The 25,730-nt window shown below is 39.7% G+C and overlaps 1 protein-coding gene across 7 annotated transcripts in view; it reads right to left on the bottom strand.

The window, feature by feature from the left end:
- Positions 1-1,066: 1,066 nt before the first annotated feature.
- DAP3 (death associated protein 3) overlaps positions 1,067-25,730 on the bottom strand; it is a 60,074-nt gene continuing 35,410 nt past the window's right edge. For 5 of the 7 annotated variants that reach the window (XM_069078231.1, XM_069078230.1, XM_069078229.1 and 2 more), the window contains 11 exons: positions 15,588-15,710; positions 14,305-14,406; positions 8,916-9,024; positions 8,698-8,790; positions 7,599-7,729; positions 7,210-7,290; positions 6,964-7,122; positions 5,359-5,418; positions 4,451-4,540; positions 3,882-3,999; positions 1,067-1,487 (listed from right to left, as the gene is read on the bottom strand). In XM_069078231.1, the coding sequence (XP_068934332.1) occupies positions 1,402-1,487; positions 3,882-3,999; positions 4,451-4,540; positions 5,359-5,418; positions 6,964-7,122; positions 7,210-7,290; positions 7,599-7,729; positions 8,698-8,790; positions 8,916-9,024; positions 14,305-14,406; positions 15,588-15,710 (1,152 nt within the window). In that variant the 3' untranslated portion in view covers positions 1,067-1,401. Of the gene's footprint in view, positions 1,488-3,881; positions 4,000-4,450; positions 4,541-5,358; positions 5,419-6,963; positions 7,123-7,209; positions 7,291-7,598; positions 7,730-8,697; positions 8,791-8,915; positions 9,025-14,304; positions 14,407-14,659; positions 14,770-15,587; positions 15,711-18,138; positions 18,214-25,730 lie in introns of all 7 variants that reach the window. The other 2 variants (XM_069078233.1, XM_069078232.1) reach the window with 2 other exon arrangements.

Here is a 25,730-nt window from a genome sequence, read left to right as displayed (position 1 = left end):
ACTGCCCAACAGAGGTTAACGTAATAAAAATTTGTAGTGGAAACAGTCAGAATAGTGGCTTCATTCTGAAGCACTTGTGTGGGAGAGAATGGGATGAATGATGGGAGTGATCCAAGGCTGAGGCTTGGATGGGCATAAGTGGCACTATGCTAAGACAGCCAGGGATTCAAGAGAATAGGATGGTGTAGAACTGAACTGGTTGGAAGACATGACTGTATCTGTAGACAGCAGGGAAGGAACAAATAGACAGATGTTGAAGATCAGAAAGAGAGTTAGGATGAACAACATGAAAACTTGACAAGGAGACAAAAGATAACAAGGACTAGCAGAACTAGTGGCATCAGCTGCCTTGATAGTGTGTTCCATCTATGTGTGTCCCTCATTACCACTGTGCTCATTCTTCCATGGACACTGTATTTATGGGGAATGAGCCCATGGCACAGAGACTGTTTTTAGATACTCTTCATACTTTATCTCACCCATCATCTGGTCAGACATTTTACAAATAAGGAACGTGAGGTCCATCGAATTTAAGTGACCTGCTTAAGATCACAAAGGCAGGAGATAGGGCTTGAAACCAGCACCTTTGATTCCTTATTCAGCACAGATTCTACACCCAGAGTCAAAAGGGTTATGAGTGAGGTGCGCTTTTGTGCCTCAGGAAGGTCTCTTGGTTCACCCTTGAACATTTCCCTGCTATGGTATCAAATCATGGAAGTCTCAATCTTTGGTTACTCTTTCAACTCATTTATGATCAAGAGAAAGAAGAGCTGCTTACTGCCTTTTTAGATTTTTTTTTCCCTCTATGTAGTATCCACTCAAATCAGATATTGTAAAAATTCAAATCATAATCCTAGTCAGAGAAAATAAAAGCAGAAGGTACATAAGAAAATGGCTGAGTTTATGTGAGGGGCAGGCCAAAAAGGAGATGTCACAGCTGAACTGTAAACAGAGAACACAATGATGTAGGAATTCTCTTTAACTGAGGACATGAAGACACTAATAGACTCACCATGAACACTAAGGCTTAGCTAGCGCTATCATATTATAAACCAAACCAATGACATTCTTCTTTGAAGAAAAACATTTTATCTTTCTTTTTTTTTTTTTTTTTTAAAAGAGGGAAGGATCATTGAATCCTGCTTCTGAGAACAATGTCCAATGTTCACATTTTGACACAAGTGACAAGACCAGGGATGGAATCTTCAGTTGCTACAGTCACTTCGACAGGAAGTCTGGCCACCCTCAGGAAGACTTCCGTGAGCTCTAGAGGCCTGATGTGGACTCCAAACCCTGGGATCTGTCCAGACGGAGGACCGTGATTGCTTCTGGAGGAAGAGTTTTCTTTCTGGTTCAGACCAACATGTACCAAGCACCAGGCCTGATGGAGACAGGCGTGATTTAGAGATGAGCACAGAGCCGTTCTAGCTGCCAGGGATTTGAGTTACTAAGGAAAAGCAGCTCCTTTTTTCCTTCTTCTGTGTGAGCTAAAAAGGAGATAGGCATAAGGTAAATGGCAGGTAATCTGCCCTCTGCAGCTTGTAACACCATGAGCATCACTCCTGCCACTTGCTACTTCCTGTTACCTTCCTTCTCCCTGTATTACTTCATCATCAGCCATGTAAGAAAGAATTATTCCACAAGCCTACCCATTCTCCCAAACTACACCCATTCCCCCTCTGAACCTGGCCACCCTCTCTTCCACTACGGTCTCTAGAATGCCTATTCCACAGTGAACAAGCTGAAACTCTTTTTTCATACTCTTCCCACTGACTTACCCTCACTGAAATGTTACACTTTTTTTTTTTTGCTTTTTGGAGGGCAACTTGGGGTTAAGTAACTTGCCCAAGGTCACATGGCTACTTTTTTTGTGTTAGGTGTCTGAGGCCGGATTTGAACTCAGGTCCATCCTGACTCCAGGGCCGGTGCTCTATTCACTGCACCACCTAGCCACCCCCCTCACTGAAATTTAATTTCCTCAGATGACACTGCATCCCTTCACTTACACCAACACAGAAGGGAAGCTGGAATACTAATTACTCTCCATTGCTATTTCCAGTAGGTCAGTCAAACTTTTATTAAGCACTGACTGTGCCAGGCTTACAACTACCTGGCTTACAACAAGGTTTGTAAAAGACCTTTTGATTTTTCTTGGCTTCTTCCAAGTCTTATCTAGAGAAGTTGTGGCAAAAGTGAAACAATGAACCAAAAATACTTATTTATTTGATAAAAGCCTTTCAAAGGGGACTGTATGCCAGAGAATGAGAATGGCTATACTATTTTTATTCTTAAAAAATACTGAAAAAATAGCTGGTTATGATAATGGAAGAAGGCAGGTCCTTCCAAAGAGTAATTAACCATTGGGTTAGTGGCCTGCAAAGTAATTTGTACTTTTGCTGGAAAATTTCCTGTCTCTTACTACACAAAAGTTTTTTTGGTGCTCTTTTAAAAGTCACTTTCCACCAATTCCTCCCCCTCCCCACTCTCTCTTTTAACAAGTATAGCTAAACAAATCAACACAATGACCATATCTGAAAACGAATGTCTCATTCCCCACTGCTGGTCTTTCTCTTGCTCCCTTCCCTTCCCCCTCTCCCTCTTTCTTTATATGTGTATGTGTGTGTATGTATGTATAAAAACACAAACAGTTAATTTATTGATTTCTGCTAAGATGGAGGAGGTATTTCCTTATTTCTCACACACTTGCAATCTGGCTTCTGATCTCTTCACTAACCTAACTGGCTCTTTTCAGTGTTACTAGTAATTTCTTAATTGCCAGATCCTGTGAGTTATTTTCATTCCTTACATCTTTCTAAATATCTCTGGAGTATCTGAAACTGCTGATCATCTCTTGGATACTCTCTTTTCTAATTTTTCATGATTTGATGGATGATGCTTCTCTTCCCTCTTGTCTATTTCTTCTCAGTGTCCTTTGCTGATTCACCACCCATGTCACAACAGCTCACTGTGGGTATGCTACAAGGCTCTGTCTTTAAGCCCTCTTCTCTTGTCTACTCTCTCACTTGGTGACCTCACTTCACAAGAGCTTAATCATCACTGCAGCTTGGCCTAAGAGAGCCAGTTCCATATACTCAACCCTAGTGTCCTATGCTCAGTCCTGTGTCATCAGCTGCCTACTAGACGTTTCTAACTAGATGACTTGGGCATCTCATATTCAACATATACAAAATAGAACTGATCTGTGCACTTCACATTGCAGGCACACTGGCCTCCTTGCTGTTCTCTGTGGGTGACACTTCACCATTCCTTTCTGGGTGCTCATGTCCTCTTTGCCTAGATGGTTCTCACTTCTTGCTTTGACTCTTGGGTTCCCAGCTCCTTTAAAAGCCCAGCTCAACTGTCACTACATTCGACTTTTCCTGAGCTCAGTCTTAACTCACATTACTTTATTTATGTTTTATTTTTTACTGATGTGTGGATATGTTTCCTGTGGCAGAATGTAATCAAATCAGATATGTGAACCTTATGAAGCTATATAAATAGTAAATTATCAATAATATAAACTTCTTAAGGGCAGGGACTACTTCATGGTTGTTTTCATATCTCTTGGCTGGCACAAAGTTGACTTTTTATTAATAAATGCTACTTGATTGATTCCCCATATTCTTGGGTCCCAAAACAGCAGCAGTAGTCTGAGCACCCTAGAAACACTGGCTAACGGGCAGTCTGCTTGCTCTCTAGTTTCTTTTCTTTGGCTCTTTTTTCATCACCCAAATAGCTAAGTAAAAATATTAGAGGAAGAATATGAGGGGGAGAGGGAAATGGAGGATAAACTATGACAATGCAGCTAGCAATAATGGTCTGACTCCATATATTAATTTTGCAGGCCAAGGCCCTAGAAAGCAAACTACTCAGCTTACCTTTCTTGTGCTGAAGCCACCTGTTTTCCAAATAATACTGAATACAACTTTCAAACTCTTTTGGGGTATAATTGTAAACTTGGATGGGAACAAAGGGGTCTAGGTCGTCAAAACCTTCCTGGAAGTAAAAATAACAAAACAGTATTAGTTACATGACATGCCACCAAGGAGAAAATGAAAATATACTCTTTCATGGGGCTTACTCCTACTGACATGGTTAATAACAATTTGCTTAGAATAAAGGGGAACTATGGCCTGAGACAGAATGAATAAGAGGCAACTCAATTAAAACAAAACATCACAGGCTTTAGTGTAAGGAGGGAACTCTTTTATGACAAGTGAAGCCTATTGATTTTTATTTTTTTTCTTTTTGGAGGGGGGAAGCAGGGCAATTGGTTTTAAGTGACTTGCCTAAGGTCACACGGCTAGTTTTTTTTGTGTTAAGTGTCTGAGGCCAGATTTGAACTCAGGTCCTCCTGACTCCAGGGTTGGGTGCTCTATTTATTGTGCCACGTAGCCGCCCCAAGTGAAGCCTATTTACCCACAATGAAAAAGTAGCTTTTATTTACCTTTCCTAGCAAGTCCTGGGGGAGATAGGCAGCTCTGGGTTTAAAGAGAGAGCCAGTTTGGCTCAGACTCACCACGATAGCCCCTCCATGCTGAAACAAAGAAGGAAAGGGATGACCTGTTTTTGCTCCAAGGAGAAAATACATCTTAATCACCAGATGATGCCTCCTTCTACTGCCTTGTAGTGACATATCTGGAAACATCCCTGGGATGGGCATCAAATTCCAGGTACTAGTTCTGCCCCTGATTTACTGTGGTATCTTGTACAAATAACTGAACTGGAGTCCTATGCAGGGACAATAGGGCAACAAGTGAGAATCAAGAAAGCTATCTCAGCAACACCAGTCCAACAGCCAAGTCACTCTAGTTTAACAGAATGGAAAAAAAGGAGTCCAAGGACTTGGATTCTGATCTCGAGTTTGAGTAGGCTTAGGTCTGATATTACAGGATGCTAGTCATCAATAATGAGTCCAAACCTCTCATTTTATTGATGAGAAAATGCAGGCTGAGAGAGGCTCATTGAGGTGCCCAGGGTCACAGAGTCAAGAGGAGCCTGAGGCAGGACTTGAAGTCTGTTCTATACAAACAAGTCTCTATTATGAGACCTTCCTGATCATAATGGTAGAAATGAGACTAATGTTACTAACTGGGGCCATGGATTAACTGAGAACTGTTTTTTTTAAAGCAGTTGGGGTTAAATAACTTGCCCAAGGTTAAATGGCCAGTTATTTCTGGGTGCGGTGGTAAGTATCTGAACCCAGATTCGATCCCAGGTCATCCCAACTCTGGGGCCGGTGCTCTTACTCACTGTGCTACCTGGCTGCCCCAAATGAGACTGTTTTTTAACAAGGGTTGTAAGCTAGCTGCCTGGAATGGATTAGTTACCATCCTCCTACCCCCCTTCACTCACCCAATCGTTGGTCACCATTTTCTTCACATTATGAATGAGTGTCAGCTCCTCTGGGGCAACCTACAGATCAGGCAACAAACAGACCATCTTTTACTTGTTATATTATTTAGAATAATCCAATTGGTAACAGAAAGACCACACCTCACCAAAAACAAGACCTACCAACAAGTTTTTCTAAGAATGCTAACTTGTAGTGCCAGTGTTGAACTTCAAAACAAATCTTGGGGCACTTCTGTGCTCCACTAGACTTTTGGAGGGACTATGGGGTGGGGAGATCAAGGGAAAGGCAGAAATGTAACTCACCCACTGAAGCCAACCATCAGAGATGGCAAAGACCTTTTCTTTGCACATGCTCTAGCCCAGGGGCTCTCAGTCTGGGGTCCATGAATTTAGATAGGAAAAATTAAATCTTATTTCAATAAAACTGGTTTCCTTTGTAATCTTGTCTATTTATATTGTTCTAACAAGGAGCCTAGTGAGGTTTCAGACTACCCAAAGGAGTTCATGACACAAAAATGGTTGAGCAGCCCTGCTTTAGACTACTTAAAATTACCATACCTCTTCTAATTCTCCTGGTAGACCTGTTTATAAGGGACAGAATTCCCCTCTCTAAATTTACTACCAAGCATGGTACTTGGCTATAATAAATGCTTGTAGAGATATAATAAATGCTTAAATGAATTAAATTAAAACCACCTCCTAACTCTGATGATTCTGTCATCAATTTATAAAACAGTCTTTGGTTTTGTTCCATCTCCAAAACATTTTTTCTTGATTTCACTTTTCCCCCCTTTTTGGAGGGGGGAGGGCAGGACAATTGGCATTAAGTGACTTGCCCAAGGTCACAAGGCTAGTAAGTGTTAAGTGTCCAAGGCCGAATTTGAACTCAGGTCCTCCTGACTGCAGGGCTGGTGCTCTATTCACTGTGCCACCTAGCTGCTCCTAGATTTCACTTTTCATGGTTGAGGCCCTTTACCCCTCCTTTCTTTGACTAGTCCACTCCTTGTAGTGACCAGGGACTTGCCTTTTCCAGAAGTATAGAGTCTTAAAATTTCACTCTTTGCAGTGAACAGTCATTCATAGATTGTTGTAACAGTAATGGAGATTTGAAGATCTGCCCAGTCCCTTAATAGGCCTAATGGTATTTAAAGACCTTCCCAGCCCTTAAGAGGTCAAATGTAATCACATGGGGGGGTGGAGCTTGCTGAAAGGGTGGAACAGGAAGGGTGGAGCAGGAAGGAGCCCCAAGAGAATGCCAGAACATGGAGGCTGAGGAGCTAGCATGAGTGAGAGAAGGTAATTCTTGCTTAAGGAAGTCTGTTTGGTTTTGAAGACCTGTCAAAGGTAAGGTTTGGGAAGGCTTGGGAATGTTGGTGTTTGCTGCATTGGTTAGGTGCACCAACTTCATGTTCTGTCCTCCAAGTGGACTGCCTATTACATTGTGATTCACAACTACACCAGCATATTCATTAGTCTGTGGGCATTGGCATTATAATTGCTAAGGCAGGAAGGTACATCAGATCATTAAGACTTGCTCTCACCACTGGGATTAGGAGGATGTTAGAATTGTGAGATAAAAAAAAGTGAGAAACAAGATTTTTGTACCAGGTTTTTATCTTCTTTTTTCAGTGTGGTCCTCCCCCAGAGAGCATTGACACTATCCACTGCCACCAGAAGGCGGAAAGAACCTGAAGAACTTTGCCTCTTCAGTTCTTTCATCACAATCCCAACAGCATCACTGGCATTTTTCACTCGATTTAGGCCCTGTCAGATACATAATTAAGAGTCAAAATAAAAGTTTTCTTTGGTCATGAGAAGGAGCAAGAATGAAATTGAATGACCTTTGTTCACCTGCTCAACTACTTCTCCGAGGGGTCTGCCCTCCTCTATGCTTTCCCGTTTGTTCCAGATGTACTTCTGTTGGATTTTGATCTGAAACAGAAATAAGTCCTTCAGGCGAAGAACTTGAGTGCGGGCTATATCTTAGTCTTTGGCTTTTTTTGTCACTGACTAAAAAAATTTATTTAGCCAGCTACAGACACAACTTCTTGTCTACAATGTAGCCATAAGTAATAGTTGTGATACTTTTGTAACAGTTTCCATAAAAGGAATTTAAACTGTAGCATTATTATCTTTGCAGGGACCCATAGGAAGTTTATATATCAAGGCTACACAGGAAAATACAAGGCTACAGATTTTAAAAATCTCCCTAAACTAAATTTCTAGGGAGTCTTAATGACCTGGTTCAGGAACCGCTCATTTGAGGTTTTGAAATTCTTTAACCAAGTTGAGGCTTTCAAGGGTTGATCATAACGTTCTTTGTTGTACGTAGACTGCAGAAGATCCCGACAATTTTTCACCCAACAGTGAGCTACGAGAAGTCACAAGAAAGTAAGTAAGAATCTGACCACAATGAGCTACTCACTGCAAAGATTTAGACTGCTGCTTTCATTTTTTGAGAAACCATTTTAGTAACTGATTCATCTACACTGGCAAGTCATCTCTCATTAGGACTCAGCTTCTCTGGTCCCTCTCAGAAGGCAACACCATCTTCATCATCACTTTTACAAAGACACTGACACAAAGCCACCTGAGAGATAAAAAGATCCATTTTTTGGGAGCTTACTATCTAAGCCAGATTATGTGGGTGACACAGCACTGAATGAGGACCTGAAGTAAATGCAGATAAAGGGAACGCTGTAGAGTTAAAAGAACCTTGGATCCTGAGTAAGAATACCTGGGCTCAAAGCTCCTTACTGATGCATGGCCCTGCACATGTTTTCTCAGTCTTCTCACCTTTAAAATGAGAGGATTGTACTAGATAATAGCTAAGGTCCCTTATGGCTCTATGTTCTATGATCCAAATGTAGGTCCAAGAAGTCTAAAGGGTGATGTGCATTTGATGAGGAAGTGACTGAGTCATGTTGTTCACCTAGGCAGAAACATGCCTCTTACCACCATGGGAGGCGCTCAAAGGATACTTTAACCCCCCCCCAACAAGCAAGTCATGGGAATAAGGCTAGAGGTGACTGAACAGGCTGGGATTTGTCCTCCTAGGCACTAAGTACCTAAAAGTACCTTTACCTACTAAAGAGGGAATGCCATGTTGAGACAAACTTGTGATGTTGAAGGGGTCCAGGGAGTATTCATTATCACATTTCCTTCACCTTGCAACCTGTTTGTGTCTCTAATCATGATGAAAGAGCTCAGATTCCTCTGCCTACTCACTGAAGAGGAAGCCTTTTCCTACTGCCCTTAAGTGCCCTGGCAGTAGATTAAAACCACTGGGTGAAAGAAGAACTGAGAGAAAGACCAGATCTTCCGATCTGAAGCACTCACCATCTGGAACGTGCATTATCAGCCAATCCTGTTTTGCACAGAAATGAACCGCATGGCAAAGAGTAAGAGTTTTTCCTGTGCCCTTTTCACCATCTGAAGAACCTTTTGTTAAAGGAAACACTAGACCCAAGACTCTTTTAGCTCACAAAAGCAATCTCCTATTTTCCTTGTTCCTTAGCTCAGGGAGAGCTAAAGGAACTCTTTAGTCAGAAGGATACAGAGGACATATCGGATAGCAGGGTTGGCAAAATTTGTATTTTTCAAGTAGTGCAGAAGCTCTAGGGCTGGTTCCCGTACCATCAAGCAGGCTTCACTGAAGGTTTTCACCTAATTAGAGTGGAAGAAATAGAATTTCTCACTTGCTCTTAGCAGATACAATGTACCACCTCAAGGGACCAAAACTCAGGGCTATAATTTTATTAGCATAGTCCAAGCAAAGTCTGTATTATATTTTAAAATTAATCTGGAACCTAAGAGAAGAATGAGTTGAAGACCAAACATGTCATAGTAAGTAATGAAATAGTCCTTGATTATTCTTACTGGGGGCAGGGGGAGAAAAAGGGGATAGGGACAGAGATTGTATTGATAACTGAAACCTATAAACAATCCAGATGCATTGTTTTGGTCAGCATTTACCACCTCTCTGTCCAAAACTATCCTCAGGGCCTCTCAGAAGTAGAAGTAAGAAACTGATTTACTGATGTAAACAACTGTAGACCACCTCTGTGACCACTGGCATGCACCTGAGATACTATGAACCTGGGACAGGGCAATATCTGAAACAAATGTTCAATTTCGTGCTAGCCATTCCTCTATTATCCAACAGGTATCTAGACCTCCTTCTAGCTTTTGTGTTCTGTGGAAACAAAAAGGGATGGTGGGAAAAGAAATAACACGTGTATAAAAATAGCATGTGTTGACCCTGGAGAAAAGTTTCATTTAAGCTAAACCTTAAAATGGGGGGATAGGATTTTAACAAGGGAATTAATTATATATACAGAGAAGAAAGCAGGGGAAAGTACTGAGGTTGAAAAATTATACCATATTCAGGAAAGGTAAAACAAAGGAATAATAATAAAAATTAATAAAAACATTTATACATCAGAAATAACACATATTCCAGAGCCAAATAGAAATAACTTTCAAATTAGCTACACTGTTTTTTTCCTGTCTATTCTTATGGTTTATTACAAGTTGACTTTTTGGAGAGAAATGTTTTATACTGAAAAGAGTGATTTTTGCTGCAATTCAAAAGACTGGACTTGTGTTGCTAACCTATGGATACTCTTCTAATCAAAATTGAAACAATGGGCTGAGTTGTTAAAATTCTAGTAGAAAAGCCAGAAAACAAATGAAAATGAGTGCAAAAAGAAAAATGAGAACAAGGAGTACAGATAGTCACTATACTGAAAAGTCTCTGAGTTGATCTTGATTTTATTCCTATAAATGTATTTAAAACATTAATTTCCCCATATAAGCTACTAAAGAACACATAAATAATTCAGTTATAAATAACTTTCTTAGCTTTAAGAAGGAAAAATAGCAGTTTACTCATTTGAGACTATTTGAATTGGTTTTTATTATAATTTAGCTCATAATAAAATTAAATTATCCAAATTCATGTAATTGGCCAATAAACCAAGGCATTTCTGCACTGATAGTGGTTTTCTGAAAATGAATCCTCATGAAAGATTGGTTTTAGAGAGGGGAATGACTGCTGGGAGTAGCTCTGACTAAAAAGTATTCTCCAAACAATATGTAATATATGACTTAAAAATAAGAGTCACAAGGGGGGCAGAGCCAAGATGGTGGAGTAGAAACAGTACTTCCCCGAGGCTCCAGCTTCCACCTCCTCCAATACATGTAAAAAATGACTCTAGACAAAATTCAGAGCTACAGGACCCACAAAGTGACAGAGAAAAACAAATTTCCCGCTGTAGGCAGCCCAGTGCTATCACACCAAACTGGGAGCTGAGCCCAGCCATGAATGAGCTGAACAGTTTTGGCCCCAGGGCAGCCCTGACCAGCAGCAGCCTGAGCAGACTTCAGGAGACTGAAGCACCTGCAGCTCTGGCTTCCAGACTTCTCAACCCATAAACGTCAAAGACAAAGTAAAAGGTCAGTGTAGAACTCTGTTGGAACAAGGGTGGACAGAATAGCATGATTTGGCATCTGCCCCTGGGTGAGAAGCAGTGGAGGTGCCACATGGCTGCCTCAGAAGCTCCTGGCCTGCAGATTGTAGGGGGACCAAGTGACCATTCAGAGGGCAATCACTCTTGCTTTAACCTGCTTGGAACTGGATCGTGGTCTTGGGTGAGGTTCTGGGATGTGTGGCTAGGTGCTAGAACCTGTGGGGGCTTCAGAAAGACACCCTCCTAATTGCTCTGGAGCTGCAAAAACCCCAGTAATTTGGGACAAAAATTTCTCCATTCTGAAAGCAGAGTTCTACCATGGCAAAGAGCTCAAAAGTCAAGTAATTGACTGGGAACATGAGGAAGCATAGGAAATACAATCTTACCATGGATTCCTTTTTCAGGGACAAAAAGGATCAAAGCATGGAACAGGAGGAAGACAGCAAAGTCAGAACTGCTGCATAAAGAGCTCCCAAGAAAAATATGAACTAGTTACAGGCCATGGAGGACCTCAAGAAGGATTTTGAAAACCAAGTAAAAGAAATGGAGGAAAAATTTGGAAAAGAAATGAGAATGATGCAAGAAAATCAAGAAAAGGGAGTCAACAACCTCACTGAAGAAAATAACACCTTAAAAAAATAGACAAATGGCATAAGAGGCCCAGAAAGCCAATGAGGAGAAGAATGCCTTAAAAAGCTGAATTTGCCAGATGGAAGAGGAACTTCAAAAACTCACTGAAGAGAATAATTCCTTCAAAAGTAGACTGGAGCAAATAGAAGGTAATGACTTTATGAGAAATCAAAAAACTATAAAACAGATCCAAACAAATGAAAGAATAAAAAGCAATGTGAAATATCTTATTGGAAAAACCACTGACCTGGAAAATAGATCCAGGAGAGAAAAATTTAAAAATTATTGGACTACCTGAAAGCCATGATCAAAAAAAAGAGCCTAGACATCATCTTTCAAGAAATTATCAAGCAAAATTGCCCTGATATTCTAGAACCAGAAGGCAAAATACAAACTGAAAGAATTCACTGATAGCCTCTTGAAAAAGATCCCAAAAACAATACTCCTTAGGAATATTATAGCAAAATTCCAGAGTTCCCAGGTCAAGGAGAAAATATTGCAAGCAGTCAGGAAGAAACAATTTGAGTATTGTGGAAACACAATCAGGATAAAACAAGACCTAGCAGCTTCTACATTAAGGGACTGAAGGGTTTGGAATATGATATTCCAGATGTCAAAAGAGCTAGGATTAAAACCAAGAATCACCTACCCAGCAAAACTGAATATAATGCTTCAAGGGAAAATATGGTCATTCAATGAAATAGAGGATTTTCAAGCATTCTTGATGAAAAAACCAGAGCTGAACAGAAAATTTAACTTTCAAATATAAGAAGCAAGAGAAGCATGAGAAGGTAAACAGGGAAAAAAAATCATAAGGAACTTATTAAAGTTGAACTATTTACATTCCTACATGGAAAAACTATAATTGTAACTCATAAGACTTTTCTCAGTATGAGGACAGTTGAAGGGAATATATATGTATGTATAGGAGGGTGTAGGTATGTATAAATATATGTGAGGGTGGACATATGTATGTACATGTATACATAGACAGGGCACAGGACAAGTTGAATATGAAAGGATGATATCTAAAAAACAAAATTAAGAGGTAAGAGAGGAATATATTGGGAGGAGAAAGAAAGAGATAGCTTAGGGTAAATTATCTCATATAAAAGAGGCAAGAGAAAACTGTTACAATGGAGGGGAAGAACAGGAAGGTAAAAGGGAATGGGACAACCTTACTCTCATTGAATATGGTTTAAGGAGGGAATAATATATATGTTCAATCTTATCCTACAGGAAAATAGGGGGGATGTCAGAAGGGAGGGCAGATTGGGGGAGAGGGTAATTAGAAGCAAACACTTTTGAAAAGGGATAGGGTCAAAAGAAAAAATAGAATAAATGAGGGGCAGGATAGGATGGAAGAAAATATAGTCTTTCACAATATACATACTATGGAAATGTTTTGCATAACTACACATGTACAACCTATACTGAATTGCTTATCTTCCCAGTGGGGGTGGATGAGGAGGGAAGAAGGGAAAAAATCTGGAGCTCAAAAGTTTTAAAAACAAATGTGTATTTAAAAAAAAGAGGAAAAAACAAACAAAAAAACAAGTCACATTTAAGCAAAGTAAGCAGCATTCCTGTGCCCAAGCATATCATGAAGAAACATCAAAGGGTTTAGAGGCAGAGGGCCTTATGCCTGTGTGTAACATTTGACTACAAATGTCAGAATATTCTGCAGGGCTGAAAAGCCGTTATGATACCTATGGCTTGGTGTACTGAACAGTTGTATTCTTGCCAACAGCATGTTGAATGATAAGGAAGTCCATGGCCTAGAATTAATTCTTTCATGGTATCTTTCTGATTTTTAGAATGACACATCATATAGAAATACCTAATTTTAGCTTTAAACACTTGTTGGGTATTTCATTAATAAATCAGAGTATGTTTCTGCACACTACACTAGGAATGGGAGGGAAGGGGGCCACCGCTGAGACTCCCAGCTAGTCACCACAATAAAACACTGACAAATTAGTCAAGATACTATGTAGGGACCTAAGATTAATTCTCTCTTGGATGAGGTAATAACCCAAATAAAACAACAGCAACAAACATTTTTATAACACTTTAAGCTTTGTAAAGGGCATTACATATGTTATCACATTTGGTTCTTAAAACAACCCTCTGAGTTGTTTTACTATGCCCATTTTATAGACAGGGAAACAGGGACAGAGAACTGTGTCCTGAGGCTGGATTTGATCACAGATCATCCCGACTCCCAAGTCCTTCACTTTTTCCACTACAACACTACTCTCTCCAAAAAGTCAACTTGCAATAAACCATAAGAATGGACAGGAAAAAACAATGTAGCTAATTCGAAAGATTTCTATTTAGCTCTGGAATGTGTGTTATTTCTTTCCCCAGCATCCCTTTGTGTTTCCACAGAACACACAAGCTAGAAGGAGGTCTAGATACCTGTTGGATAATAAGAGGAATGGCTAGCACACAATTAAACATTTGTTTCAACTAATACACAAAATAGCTAACATAAAGTTACTCTCATGCTGGAATGGAATGAGCACCAGATTTGGAGATAAGATCTGGGTTCAAGTCCCAGGTTTAATACTTTGTAACTACAGGATATGAAAAAAGAAAGCTGACTTGTGTGAGTATTAGTTTCCTCCCCTGTATAATGATACTGCCATTATTTATCTTATAGACTTGTTATGAGCAATGAGTTGTCAACCTTCAAGTGTACTATCAATGAATTATTATGATCTTTTTCTCAAGTTCAAGTCTTGTCTTTCACTTTTTTTCTTTCCTTGCCCTTCTTTGCTGTCCCTTTGGTTCCCCCAATTCCAGTCCATATCCTCCCATCCCAATACAGTGCCTCAAGCACCTGCATTTCAAAACGAGGTGGCAGTCCATGTGGGAAAATGGTCTTTAGTTCCTCCAGGGGAATGCTGTAGTGCTGACACAGGTGCTGCTCCCCATGCTTGGCCTGGGGAGGCAAAATATGAACATTCAGGATCAAGGGGGGATGGAAAAATGGGATATGTTTGGTCAACAGACAAATCCCCTGGAGAAGTGGGGAAAGTCTGTTGTACCAAGGTGGGAAAACACAAATTTCTGAGAGAATAGGACTGCATGACTAAAGATATTATAAAATTCTGGTTGTTGTGGCCAAACACAAAGTGTATTAACCAGTGGTGGTCTGAATGATGAAGCTAGTTGCCCAGCAACACAAACCCTACATGTGCGGTATGAGAGACAATTCTTGCCATCTGTATTCTTCTGTGCTGAGTACAGAGATGCTCTAGTCATGTGACAAGATCATCTGCATGCTGCTGTTTCCATAGAAACCCTGGAGGAATCAGCAGAGAAAGGGACTCCAATTACTCAGGAAGCTAAAAGGCACCTTTAAAGACTGTTCATTTTACTTTATTTTGTATCTGTGAGAAAGGTGAGGACTGAAAGCATGAAAAGCTTGGAATCTATAATAATTATATTTTGGAGCATGTAGATAAATTTTTTTCTTCCTCATATTCTTCATTAACTTAGTTGAAAAGATATTTTGGGTGAAATGGGGAAGGGAAGAAGAAATGCTGTTGAATGCCAAGTTTTTCACATTTAAGAAGAGACCACACCGCTCATTTTATTTAAGAGCAACAATACAAGAGGAAGAAGAAAGAAGAGATCAATACTTATTCTAATAGGACCTGAACCAGCTATAGCTTTGTCAAGCTTCCCTGAATGGTTTTGGGTCTCATGTTGACTCAAAATGATTCCCTCTTTAAAGAGTTCTGTCTTGGTAGCATTAAGAAGGAGAGGAAAAGGACACTGGTCAAAGGATAAGGAAAGCGAGATTTTTCTTTTGTTATCCATGTGACCACAGGCAGGGCATATGAGTTTTAACCTCTGCACAATGAGTATAATCCTATCCTTGAATGTAACTGAAGTCAACAAGAATTTATTGCATTCCATTACAGAGACCTGGGTCTGGCACCAAAGGATAACTCATTACCTGTGTGATTTTGGACACATTGCTTTGTCTCTCTAAATCTCATTTTTTTCACCTATAAAATGAAGTGGTTGGGCTGGATAATTAAGCTATTCTTCTAAACAGGAAATGCTACATACTGAGATGAAATCAGAAACATAAAGGCTATCTTATAAACTTACCGGGTCGTTCTCTTGAGTTCGAGAAATGGTTCTGGATTTCTCACTTGGAACCTGGGCATCCAGACCGACAGCAACGTTTTGTGATACCCTGGTGCCCACATGCAGAAAGCGCCCTGGGTCCAACTGTAAAGGAAATTAACCGGCTGTGACAATCTGGCCACCATTGGGCATTTTATGACTGCCATGAAGGTCAGGGTGCTGTGCTGGCAAAATGTCACCACAGTGAGAATTATGTTTGAAGTGATTGGGAAAAGACTCTACTCTTATTTGTATTTTTCTTCTGTAAGTTTCCCTGAATTATTCTCACTTCCTTTGATTCATCCCAATCCATGTGCTGCCATTTCAGGTTTAAATCTTGTACCTAAATAAGTGATCCCATTAAGAAACAATTTAGGAGCATAGCATAGCTATTAATGCTTCATTTCTGGGAATGTCCCATAATGTTCCTACCTACAGTGATGAATGGTAGCTACAACTATGCAATTTGGAGCTGTCTAGTAATCCATAATCACCTCAATTATCAGGGGATTAGTGGAATGTTCCCCACTATTTGATATTTATAATTACACTCCCTGATTTGACTTTCTTGCTAGCAGTGCCCTAGCATAAAGAATCTTTCATTAAGGAGCGGCCAGGTGGCTCAGTGAGTTAAGAGCACCAGCCCCAGTGTCGGGATAACCTGGGATCAAATCCAGGCTCAGATACTTAGCACCACACCCAGAAATAACTGGCCTTGTAACCTTGAGCAAGTTACGTAACCCCAATTGCTTAAAAAAAAAAAGAATCTTTCATTAAAACCATGCAATAAAGGAATATCTGAAGTACTCAGCTAAGTGAATACAAACTACTCTGCAGGAAATTCACTCTAGAACATGCTGAACATCTTGTTGGAAGAGGCAGAATGAGAGATTTCAGGCAGCAAATTTCAAGGAAAAGGTCAAAAGGAGAACCTTTTTCTTGAACTTGAGAATAAGAGTTATGTTCAAGCAAAACACTTTCAGGAGAAGCAGAACCTCCCCCCGTTGCTCTGGCTTCCACCTTCCCCAATCCATGTAAAAAGGGAACTCTAAACAAACTTTGGAGCTACAGAACCCACAAAATGACATAGAGAATCAGCCAGCCCCACGCCTGAGGCTTTAGCCCCAGGATGGGTCTGACCAGCTGCCAGCCAGAGGGACTCCAGATCACCAGCAGCTGTGGCCGTTTCCAGATTTATCAACACATAGATGTGAAGGACAAAGTAAGAGATCAGTGCAGTCTGGACTTTGGGACCCAGTAAGTGGGAGTGTGTGGCTTTTGTCCCTGGGGCGAGAAGCTGCTGAGATGCCGGCATAGCCAGCCAGCGCCATGTGGCAGCTTCAGTTCCTGGCCTGCAGACTGTAGGGGGGACCAAGTACCAGTCTGAGGGGTAATCGCTCTTCCTTTAACCTTCTTGGATCTGGACTGCTGTCTAGGGTGGAGGTCCTGGGGTGTGTGTCCAGCTTGCCAGAGCATGTGGAGACCTCAGAGAGGGCACCATCTAATACCTCTGGCAGCTGAGAAAACCCGAGCGTTTGGGATGAAAGCTCCCCTGTCTGGTGGCAGAGTCCTACTGTGGCAAAAAGCCCAGGGTTCAAGTGACTGAGGGGCGACATGACCAGGCAAAGGAAACAAAGCAGACAGAAGATTCCAACATTAGACTCCTATTTTGGGGACAAAAAGGAGCAAAGCATGGAACAGGAGGAAGACAGTGAAGTCAGAACTCCTGCACCAAAAGCTTCAAAGGAAAATACGAGCTGGTTACAGGCCATAGAGGACCTTAAGAAGCAGATAAGAGAAGTGGAGGAAAAATTGGGAAGAGAAATGAGAAGGATGCAAGAAAATTATGAAATGAGAGTCAACAGCCTGAAGAAAATCACACCTTGAAAAATAGACTAACTCAAATGGCAAAAGAGGCTCAAAAAGGCAATGAGGAGAAGAATGCCTTAAAAAGCTGAATTTGCCAGATGGAAAAAGAATCTCAAAAGCTCACTGAGGAGAATCATTGCTTCAGAATTAGACTGGAGCAAATGGAAGCTAATGACTATGAGAAATCAAGATGCTGTTAAAGAGATCCAAATAAATGAAAGAATAGAAGGCAATGTGAAATACCTCATGGGAAAAACCAATAACCTGGAAAATAGATCCAGGAGAGATAATTTAAAAATTGTTGGACTACCTGAAAGCCATGATCAAACTAAGAACCTAGAAATCATCCTCCAGGAAGTTCTCAAAGAAAACTGCCCTGATGTTTTAGTACCAGAGGGCAAAACAGAGGTTGAAAGAATCCACTGATCACTTCCTGAAAAAGATCCCAAAAAAGAAAACTCCTAGGAATATTATAGCCAGGTTCCAGAATCCCCAGATTAAGGAGAGAATATTACAAGCAGCCAGGAAGAAACAATTTGAATATTGTGGAAACACAATCAGGATAACCCAGGATCTGGCAGCTTCTACACTGAGGGATCGAAGGGCTTGGAATATGATATTCCGGAGGTCAAAGGAGCTGGGATTAAAACCAAGAGTCACCTACCCAGCAAAACTGAATATCATGTTTCAGGGGAAAATATGGTCATTCAGTGGAATAGAGGATTTTCAAGCATTCTTCCTGAAAAAAACCAGAGTTAAACAGAAAATTTGACATTCAGATACAAGAAGCAAGAGAAGGTTGAGAAGGTAAACAAGGAAAAGAAATCATAAGCCACTTATCAAAGCTGAACTATTAACATTTCTACATGGAAAAAGAATAATTGTAACTTATGAAACTTTTCTCAGTAGTTGAAAGGAATATACATATATGTCTATATATGAGGGTATATGGGCATATGAATACATATGTGAATGTGTATATATGTTTACAGGTATACATAGAGGGCACAGGACCAATTTAACAGGAAGGGATGATACTTAAAAGGTGAAATTAAGAGGTGAGAGAGGAATATAATGAGAGGAGATGGGGAGAGACAGATTGGGGTAAACTATCTCATACAGAAGAGGCAAGGGAAAATGGTTACAATGGAGGGGAAGAATAGGAAGGCAAAAGGGAATGAATCAACCTTATTCCCATTGAATTTGGCTTGAGGAGGGAATGAAATACACACTAGATAATGTATCTCACCCTCCAGGAGAATAGGGGGGGAAGGGGATGAGAGGGGAGATGATGGAAGGGAGGGCAGGCTGGGGGGGAAGGGAATTTGGAAGCACCCACTTTTGAAAAGGGACAGATCAAAGTAGAACAAGTGGGAGGTGGGATAGGAGGGAGGGAAATATGGTAAGTCTTTTACAATATATCTACTCTGTTATTGTTTTGCATTAGCCACACATGTACAACCTATACTGAACTGCTTATCTTCCCAGTAAGGGTGGGTGACAAGAAAGGAAGGAAATGAATCTGGAATTCAAAGTTTTTTTTTTTATTATATATATATATATATATATATATATATATTTTAAAGCAATCGGGGTTAAGTAACTTGCTCAAGGTTACACGGCCAGTTATTTCTGGGTGTGGTGCTGAGTATCTTGAGCCCGGATTTTGATCCAGGTCATCCCGACACTGGAGCCGGTGCTCTTACTCACTGAGCCACCTGGCCACCCCTTGGAATTCAAAGTTTTAAAATCAAATATTCAAATATATATGTATACTATTATTAATACTATTTAAATGTAATTGGGAAATAAGATGTAAGGCATAGAGATCCACTGGAAAAGTCGAAAGGGGTATGGGAGAAAATATGGGAGAGAGCAGACTGGAGGAGGTGATATCCTGTGGGACTTCTATTTTGGGGTGGTGGGTAGGGGAAAAATGGGGAGAAAATTTGCAACTCAAAATCTGGCGGAAACGAATGATGTAAATCAGAAGTTAATAAAGCATTAAAAAAAAAGAAAAAAAAAGAAAATTGCTATCTGCTTCCAAAGAAAGAAATGATGGAGTCTGAGTGCAGACTGAAGCATACTATTTTTTACTTTCTTTTTTGGTTATAGAGTTTTCCTTCAAAAAAGACTAATTTGGAAATATTTTACATGATTGCACAAGTATAACCTCTATCAGACTGCTTACCTTCTTAGAGAAGGTAAGAAAGGGAGGGAGAGGGAGAATTTGGAACTCAAAAAAAAACAACAAAAAAAAGTTAAAAATTATTTTTACATGTAATTGGGAAAAAGAATAAAATATTATTTTAAAAAGTCAAAGATGACACAAGAGCTGATACCCACAAATTAAACACTAAACCTTCTTTAATACTTTGTATCTATCTCTTCAATACAGAGACCATTTGTCTTACACCAGGTTATGTGACTTTATTTACCCAAGTGGTATTGATACCTATAGGTGAAAAGCAAAGAGATTAAAATGCAGTAGAATATTCTAATTTTTATCTTAATTCTTGCAAATTTTAGAAAAGAAAGCCAATATCACTAACTTGGTTTGGGACAGAATGCAAATTCAAGCTTAATTTTAGTATAGCCTTGAGCAATTAATTAATTTAAACTTTAGGGATGGAGGAAGTTAAGATACATATAAAGTGTGTGTGTGCGTGTGTGTGTAGATAGCTAGATATAGTACATACAGGGAATACCTCTCAGAGTAAAACTGCTCTATCAATGCAGATCAGCACCTTCTGAAACCTATAATCTAGAAATTTTCCTGGGACACTCTGAAGATGGATAATTTGTCCAGGATCACATGGTCAGTATGGGTCAGTGGTAAACCTTGAATTTAGCTCTTACTATTCTAAGGTAAGCTATTTACTTCCTATTCTGTGCTGCTTCTCATTTGTAATCACACTTTATCAACCTCTGAGTTCCCCCAACAGTACTTGTCACTGTTACATCACTTAAGTGAAAAGACATTTTGAAGACAAATGAGATAAAGTCTTTTGCCTTCTTTTGTAAGAATCTGCATATTTATTAAAAACAAAGGGCTATACTAAGTGTGGTGAGGAGCTACAAAAGAAGTCGATGAGCTTGTTCTTGGTCTCTAGAAGCGTATAACTAAAACATTCTGTCAACTTCAACATGGATCATAGGACCACAAACTGAGAGCTGAAAGGGACTGTAGAGATTGTTTAATCCAGCCCTCTCATTCTACAGTTGAGGAAAAAGAGGCAAAGGATCATGTTCAAAGTAATACAGATAATAAGTGGCAGCAACCAGGGCTATTAACTCCAAATCCAGGGCTCTCTTATACCACACTAGATAATGGTACCCTTTCAGTTTTATGGTTTGTAATCCCACAATTATTTTGTATTCTCTTCTCTTTTTTTATTATACCTATCTAATCAGTCATGTCATTCTACCAATTTTGCTGTACTGTTTCGTAAATATGCTCCCTTCTCTGTATTTTCACCCATCCATAATCACCACAGTCATTTCAACCTAGAGTATTTTAAAAATTAGCTTCGTAGCAGGTTTCCCTAACTTTAACCCAGTTCTCTTCTACTCCATCCTCCCTCCACATAAGCTGTCCGAATAATTTTCTTTAAATATTATTTTCATGTGTCACATGCTCTTTGTGACACTTCCTCCTCAGATATCTCATTTCCCACTGGTCTTATTCATTTTGGACTTCTTTCCTAATACCTCCTCCATAGCTTTTCTTTCAGCTTTCTTTTGTATATAGTGTTCTCCATTCATATGTAAGCTACTTGAGGGCGGGGACTGTCTTTTCTTTTTTTCTATCTGTATTCCCAGCACTAGCATGGTGCTTTCCACATTAATGTTCTTTGTCTGTTGACTATCTATATCTCTTCCTCTCCATTTTCATCTTGTTTCTTTTCCCAATCCATGCCCAGTGGTAGTTCAATTACAAAAATCTTCTTCATTTAACTGCCCTATCTAATGACTCCTTCCCTACCTTTGCCCTTTACATTCTAGTATAACTTATCCTTTATCACACAAAAGAATACATAAGCAGGAGCATTTGTTCTCCAATTTCTATTACAGACTTACCTATACCTATACCAGCTATCCTTTCCTTTCTTTTCTCCTGACATTGGAGACAGAGAGAAATAATAGATGAAGGGTTCTGGAAAATGATTATAAGACTAGCATTTATGCACAATGTAATAGTGCTGGGGGGATATTTAATAGAGTTCTCTGACAAAAGCAGAATATGTAAACATTTCCAACTTGCTTTAAAGAAAATTATCATTCAAAAGATTGGGAAACCAATGAGGGGAATTTCTAGTCTGGATCTAATTCTCAATTAAAAGAAAAAATCATTTGCTTGATTGCATCTTAGAAATGAGAAAGAGAGCAGTCAAGTGGAATCGAATAAGTCCTCTGTTTTGGCAGAGCAGATTTTAAAGGTTTCAGAGAAAGGACAAGTAGGATCCTTTGGCCTATAATTCTACAGGGAAAGCCAATTCAGGAGGAATGGAGAGTTTTCAAGAATGAAATTCTAAAGATGAAAAGGAAAACAATTCCTGTGAAGAGGAAGGGAGAATGCAGGGAGGATGTTATGTAAAGAGACTGATGCAGATAAGTGGATTAAAGATGGGATAACCTATAGAGATAAGGTGGTGCTGCTCAATTTGCTTCACTCCTGTTTTTTCTGACAAGAAGCATGATTTTTAGATTAAGAAAGGTAGAGAACAAAAACTAATAGGAATATAAACCAAAATATTCCTAATACCACTTTGTGGTAGCAAAGAATTAGAAGCAAAGTATGTGAACATCAGCTGGGTAATGGCTGAAATAAACTGTTACATGAATATAAGGCACTATTATTGTGTAGGGAGAAATTATTAATGAGGAATTCAAAGAAATTGTGGGGGGTGGCTAGGTGGGGCAGTGAATAGAGCACTGGCCCTGGAGTCAGTAGGATCTGAGTTCAAATTTGGCCCCAGACACTTAACACTTACTAGCCATGTGACCCTGGGCAAATAACTTAACCCCAATTGCCCTACCTTCCGAAGAAGAAGAAGAAGAGGAAGAAGAAGAGGAAGAAGAAGAAAAAGAAGAAGCTCTGAATGATCTATCCAGTGCTTCTTAAAATGTGGGCTGAGACCCCATATGGATCGCTGAAGAGGTCATGGGTGGAAAGTTTAAGAAGCCCTGAATTCTTCATAAAATGATGGAGTAAAATACATAGAACCAAAATAAGCTAGAAAAACCAAAACAATCCAGGTGAAAAAATCACTAAAAAGATACTGAATTCTTAGCTATTAAAGCCATAGGACTATGACTACTAAAAGGAAGAATATCGAACACATTTTCAGATGAGATCGATGTATATACATGCTTGATGTTCTTATGTTGCAAGGGAAGCTTCAACCTGGAGGAGAGGTACTTTCCACAAATGACAATGTTGTAAGAACAAAAGGTATACATGAAATAAAATTTTAACATGAGTAATAGGGACCCGAAACTCAAGATAGTTAAGCAAAACAGGACAAACAAAGCAAAACAAACCCTAAGCTACCTAGCTCTTCTTGATAAGCCATCATCAACAGGCCCAGTTGAAGTACATTCCAAGGCATTAAAAAATGTGGTATATGTGATTATGAGGCCACCCTCAATTGTATCTGAGATTATAAAGAATGGGGAAAGAAGTGAAAGAGACAAAGGACAATTTTTTTCCTAATTTTCAAAAATGGCAGTTAATTGATCTCACAAACCACAGGCAAGTGGACTTGATTTCAATATCTAGCAAAATTCTATAATGTACCAATACTCCTATTATTTTTTCTGTAATGTATTAGAGTGATAGTTAGTGAACTAAGAAAGGGAAGATGTGACCAGAAAGAGCCTGCATTGTTTTTATCAAGAATAGGTCCTGGCACGTTAATTTAATTTTTTTTAGCAGGATTTACAGATGTGGGAAGGTTATAGATATAATTTGCCTATATATTAGGAAAACAGTTCACAAAGACACAATATTCTTGTGGGAAAAAAATATAATGTGGTCTAGTTAATAGTTTAAACAATGATAGAGGGCAGGAGCCAAGATGGCATAGTAAAAGCAGGGACTCACTTAAGCTCTCCCCCAAGCCCCTCCAAATACCTATAAAAAATGACTCTAACCTGGCCATGTAACCTTGAGCAAGTTACTTAACCCCCATTGCTTAGGGGCAGCCAGGTGGTTCAGCGAGTAAGAGCACTGGACCCAGTGTCGGGATGACTTGGGGATCGAATCTGGTCTCAGATACTTAGCACCACACCCAGAAATAACTGGCCATGTAACCTTGAGCAAGTTACTTAACCCCAATTGCTTTAAAAAAAAAATGACTCTAAACAAATTCTAGAGCAGCAGAACCAACAAAATGACAGAGTGAAACAAATTTCCAGCCCAAGACAACCTGGAAGGTTGACAGGAAAGGTCTGTTGCCAACAGTCTGAAAGAAGAGCTCAGTCCAGTGTGGGCTATACCAGCAAAGACTGGGCCCAGGGGAACTTGGAGCAGGTTTCAGGACAGCTATGGTGGTTTTCAGACTGCTCAACCCACAATGCCAAAGACAACTTATGAGGCCAGTAGGAAAGGTCTGTTGGACCTGGGTGACAGAGGAGTGTGGTCTGGCCCCATGCTGGGTGATGGTGGCAGTGGCAGCAGCAGTTGTTTCTGGAGCTCTCAGCCCACAGACAATGAAGGGGATGAAGCAGCTGATCAGAGAGGGGTTGTGGGAATCTCTCTGCTGGTGCTGAGGCAGGATTCTCTTGCTTTGCCTGTGTTTGGATCTGGGTCCCGGTCCTGAGTAAGTGGTAGTCCTGGGGTGAGAAGGACCATTGGCCTGGCGAAGCTTATGGTTGAAGTTGAGAGGGAAACCTCCTCACTGTTACAAAGCAGAAAAGAGTGCTTGTGGTCACTCACAGAACAGCACAGGCCAGGAGAAGAGTAACACAACACCTCTCCCTTGATCACAGAACCTTGGAAGAACTGAAAATTTACAGGTCCCTAGAAATATACACCTTCCACATTGGAAGCAGGGTACTACCTTAACAAAGAGCTAAAAAGTCAAGTAATTGGCTGGGAAAATGAGCAGTGTGAAAAACTCAGACGATAGAATCTTACTTTGGTGACAAGGAAAATCAAAACATACAATCAGAAGAAGACAACAAAGTCAAAGTTCCCATACCCAAAGCCTCTAAGGAAAATATGAATTGGTTTCAGGCCATGGAAGAGCTCAAAAAAGATTTTGAAAATCAAGAGAAGTAAAGGAAAATTTGGGAAGAGAAATAAGAGCGATGCAAGAAAATAATGAAGAATGATTAAATAGTTTGCTAAAAGAGACCCAAAAATGGGGCAGCTAGGTGGCACAGAGAATAAAAAAAGCACCAGCCCTGGAGTCAGGAGGACCTGAATTCAAATCTGGCCTCAGACACTTAACACTTACTAGGCATGTGACCTTGGGCAAATCACTTAACCCCAACTGCCCTGCCCTACCCCCCTCCAAAAAATGATGAAGAAAATCACAAAAGACTTCCAAAAAGTCAATGAGGAGAAGAATGCCTTGAAAAACAGAACTGGGCAAATGGAAAAGGAGGTCCAAAAGTTCAATGAAGAGAATAATTTCTTAAAAATTGGAATGGAGGAAATGGAAGCTAATGACTTTATGATAAATCAAGAAATTATAAAACAGAACCAAAAGAATGGAAAAATAGAAGACAATGTGAAATATCTTACTGGAAAAACAAATGACCTAGAAAACAAATCTAGGAGAGATAATTAAAAAATTATTAGACTACCTGAAAGCCATGATCAGAAAGAGTCTAGACATAATTTTTCAAAAAAAAAATATCAAGCAAAACTGTCCTGATATTCTAGAATCAAAGGTAAAAATGGAAATGGAAAGAATCCACTGATCACCTCCTGAATGATACCCCAAAAGGAAAACTCCTAGGAATTTTGTAGCCACATTCCAGAGTTCTCAGGTCAAGGAGAAAATATTGCAAACAGTCTGAAAGAAATAATTCAAGTATTATGGAAACACAATCAAGATAACACAAAATTTAGCAGCTTCTACATTAAGGGATTAGAGAGCTTGGAATATGATATTCTGGAGGTCAAAGGAGAGAGGGTTAAAACCAAGAGATCAGCTACCCAGCAAAATTGAGTATAATCCTTCAAGGGGAAAAATTGACATTCAACGAAATAGAGGACTTTCAAGCATTCTTTTTTTTTTTTTT

The sequence above is a fragment of the Petaurus breviceps genome, unplaced genomic scaffold, assembly GCF_028583685.1.
Source record: "Petaurus breviceps papuanus isolate PSGF00001 unplaced genomic scaffold, PetGlider_PUasm1.0 91023, whole genome shotgun sequence".
NCBI lineage: Eukaryota > Metazoa > Chordata > Mammalia > Diprotodontia > Petauridae > Petaurus > Petaurus breviceps.
This window is presented reverse-complemented; position numbering and strand designations above follow the sequence as displayed.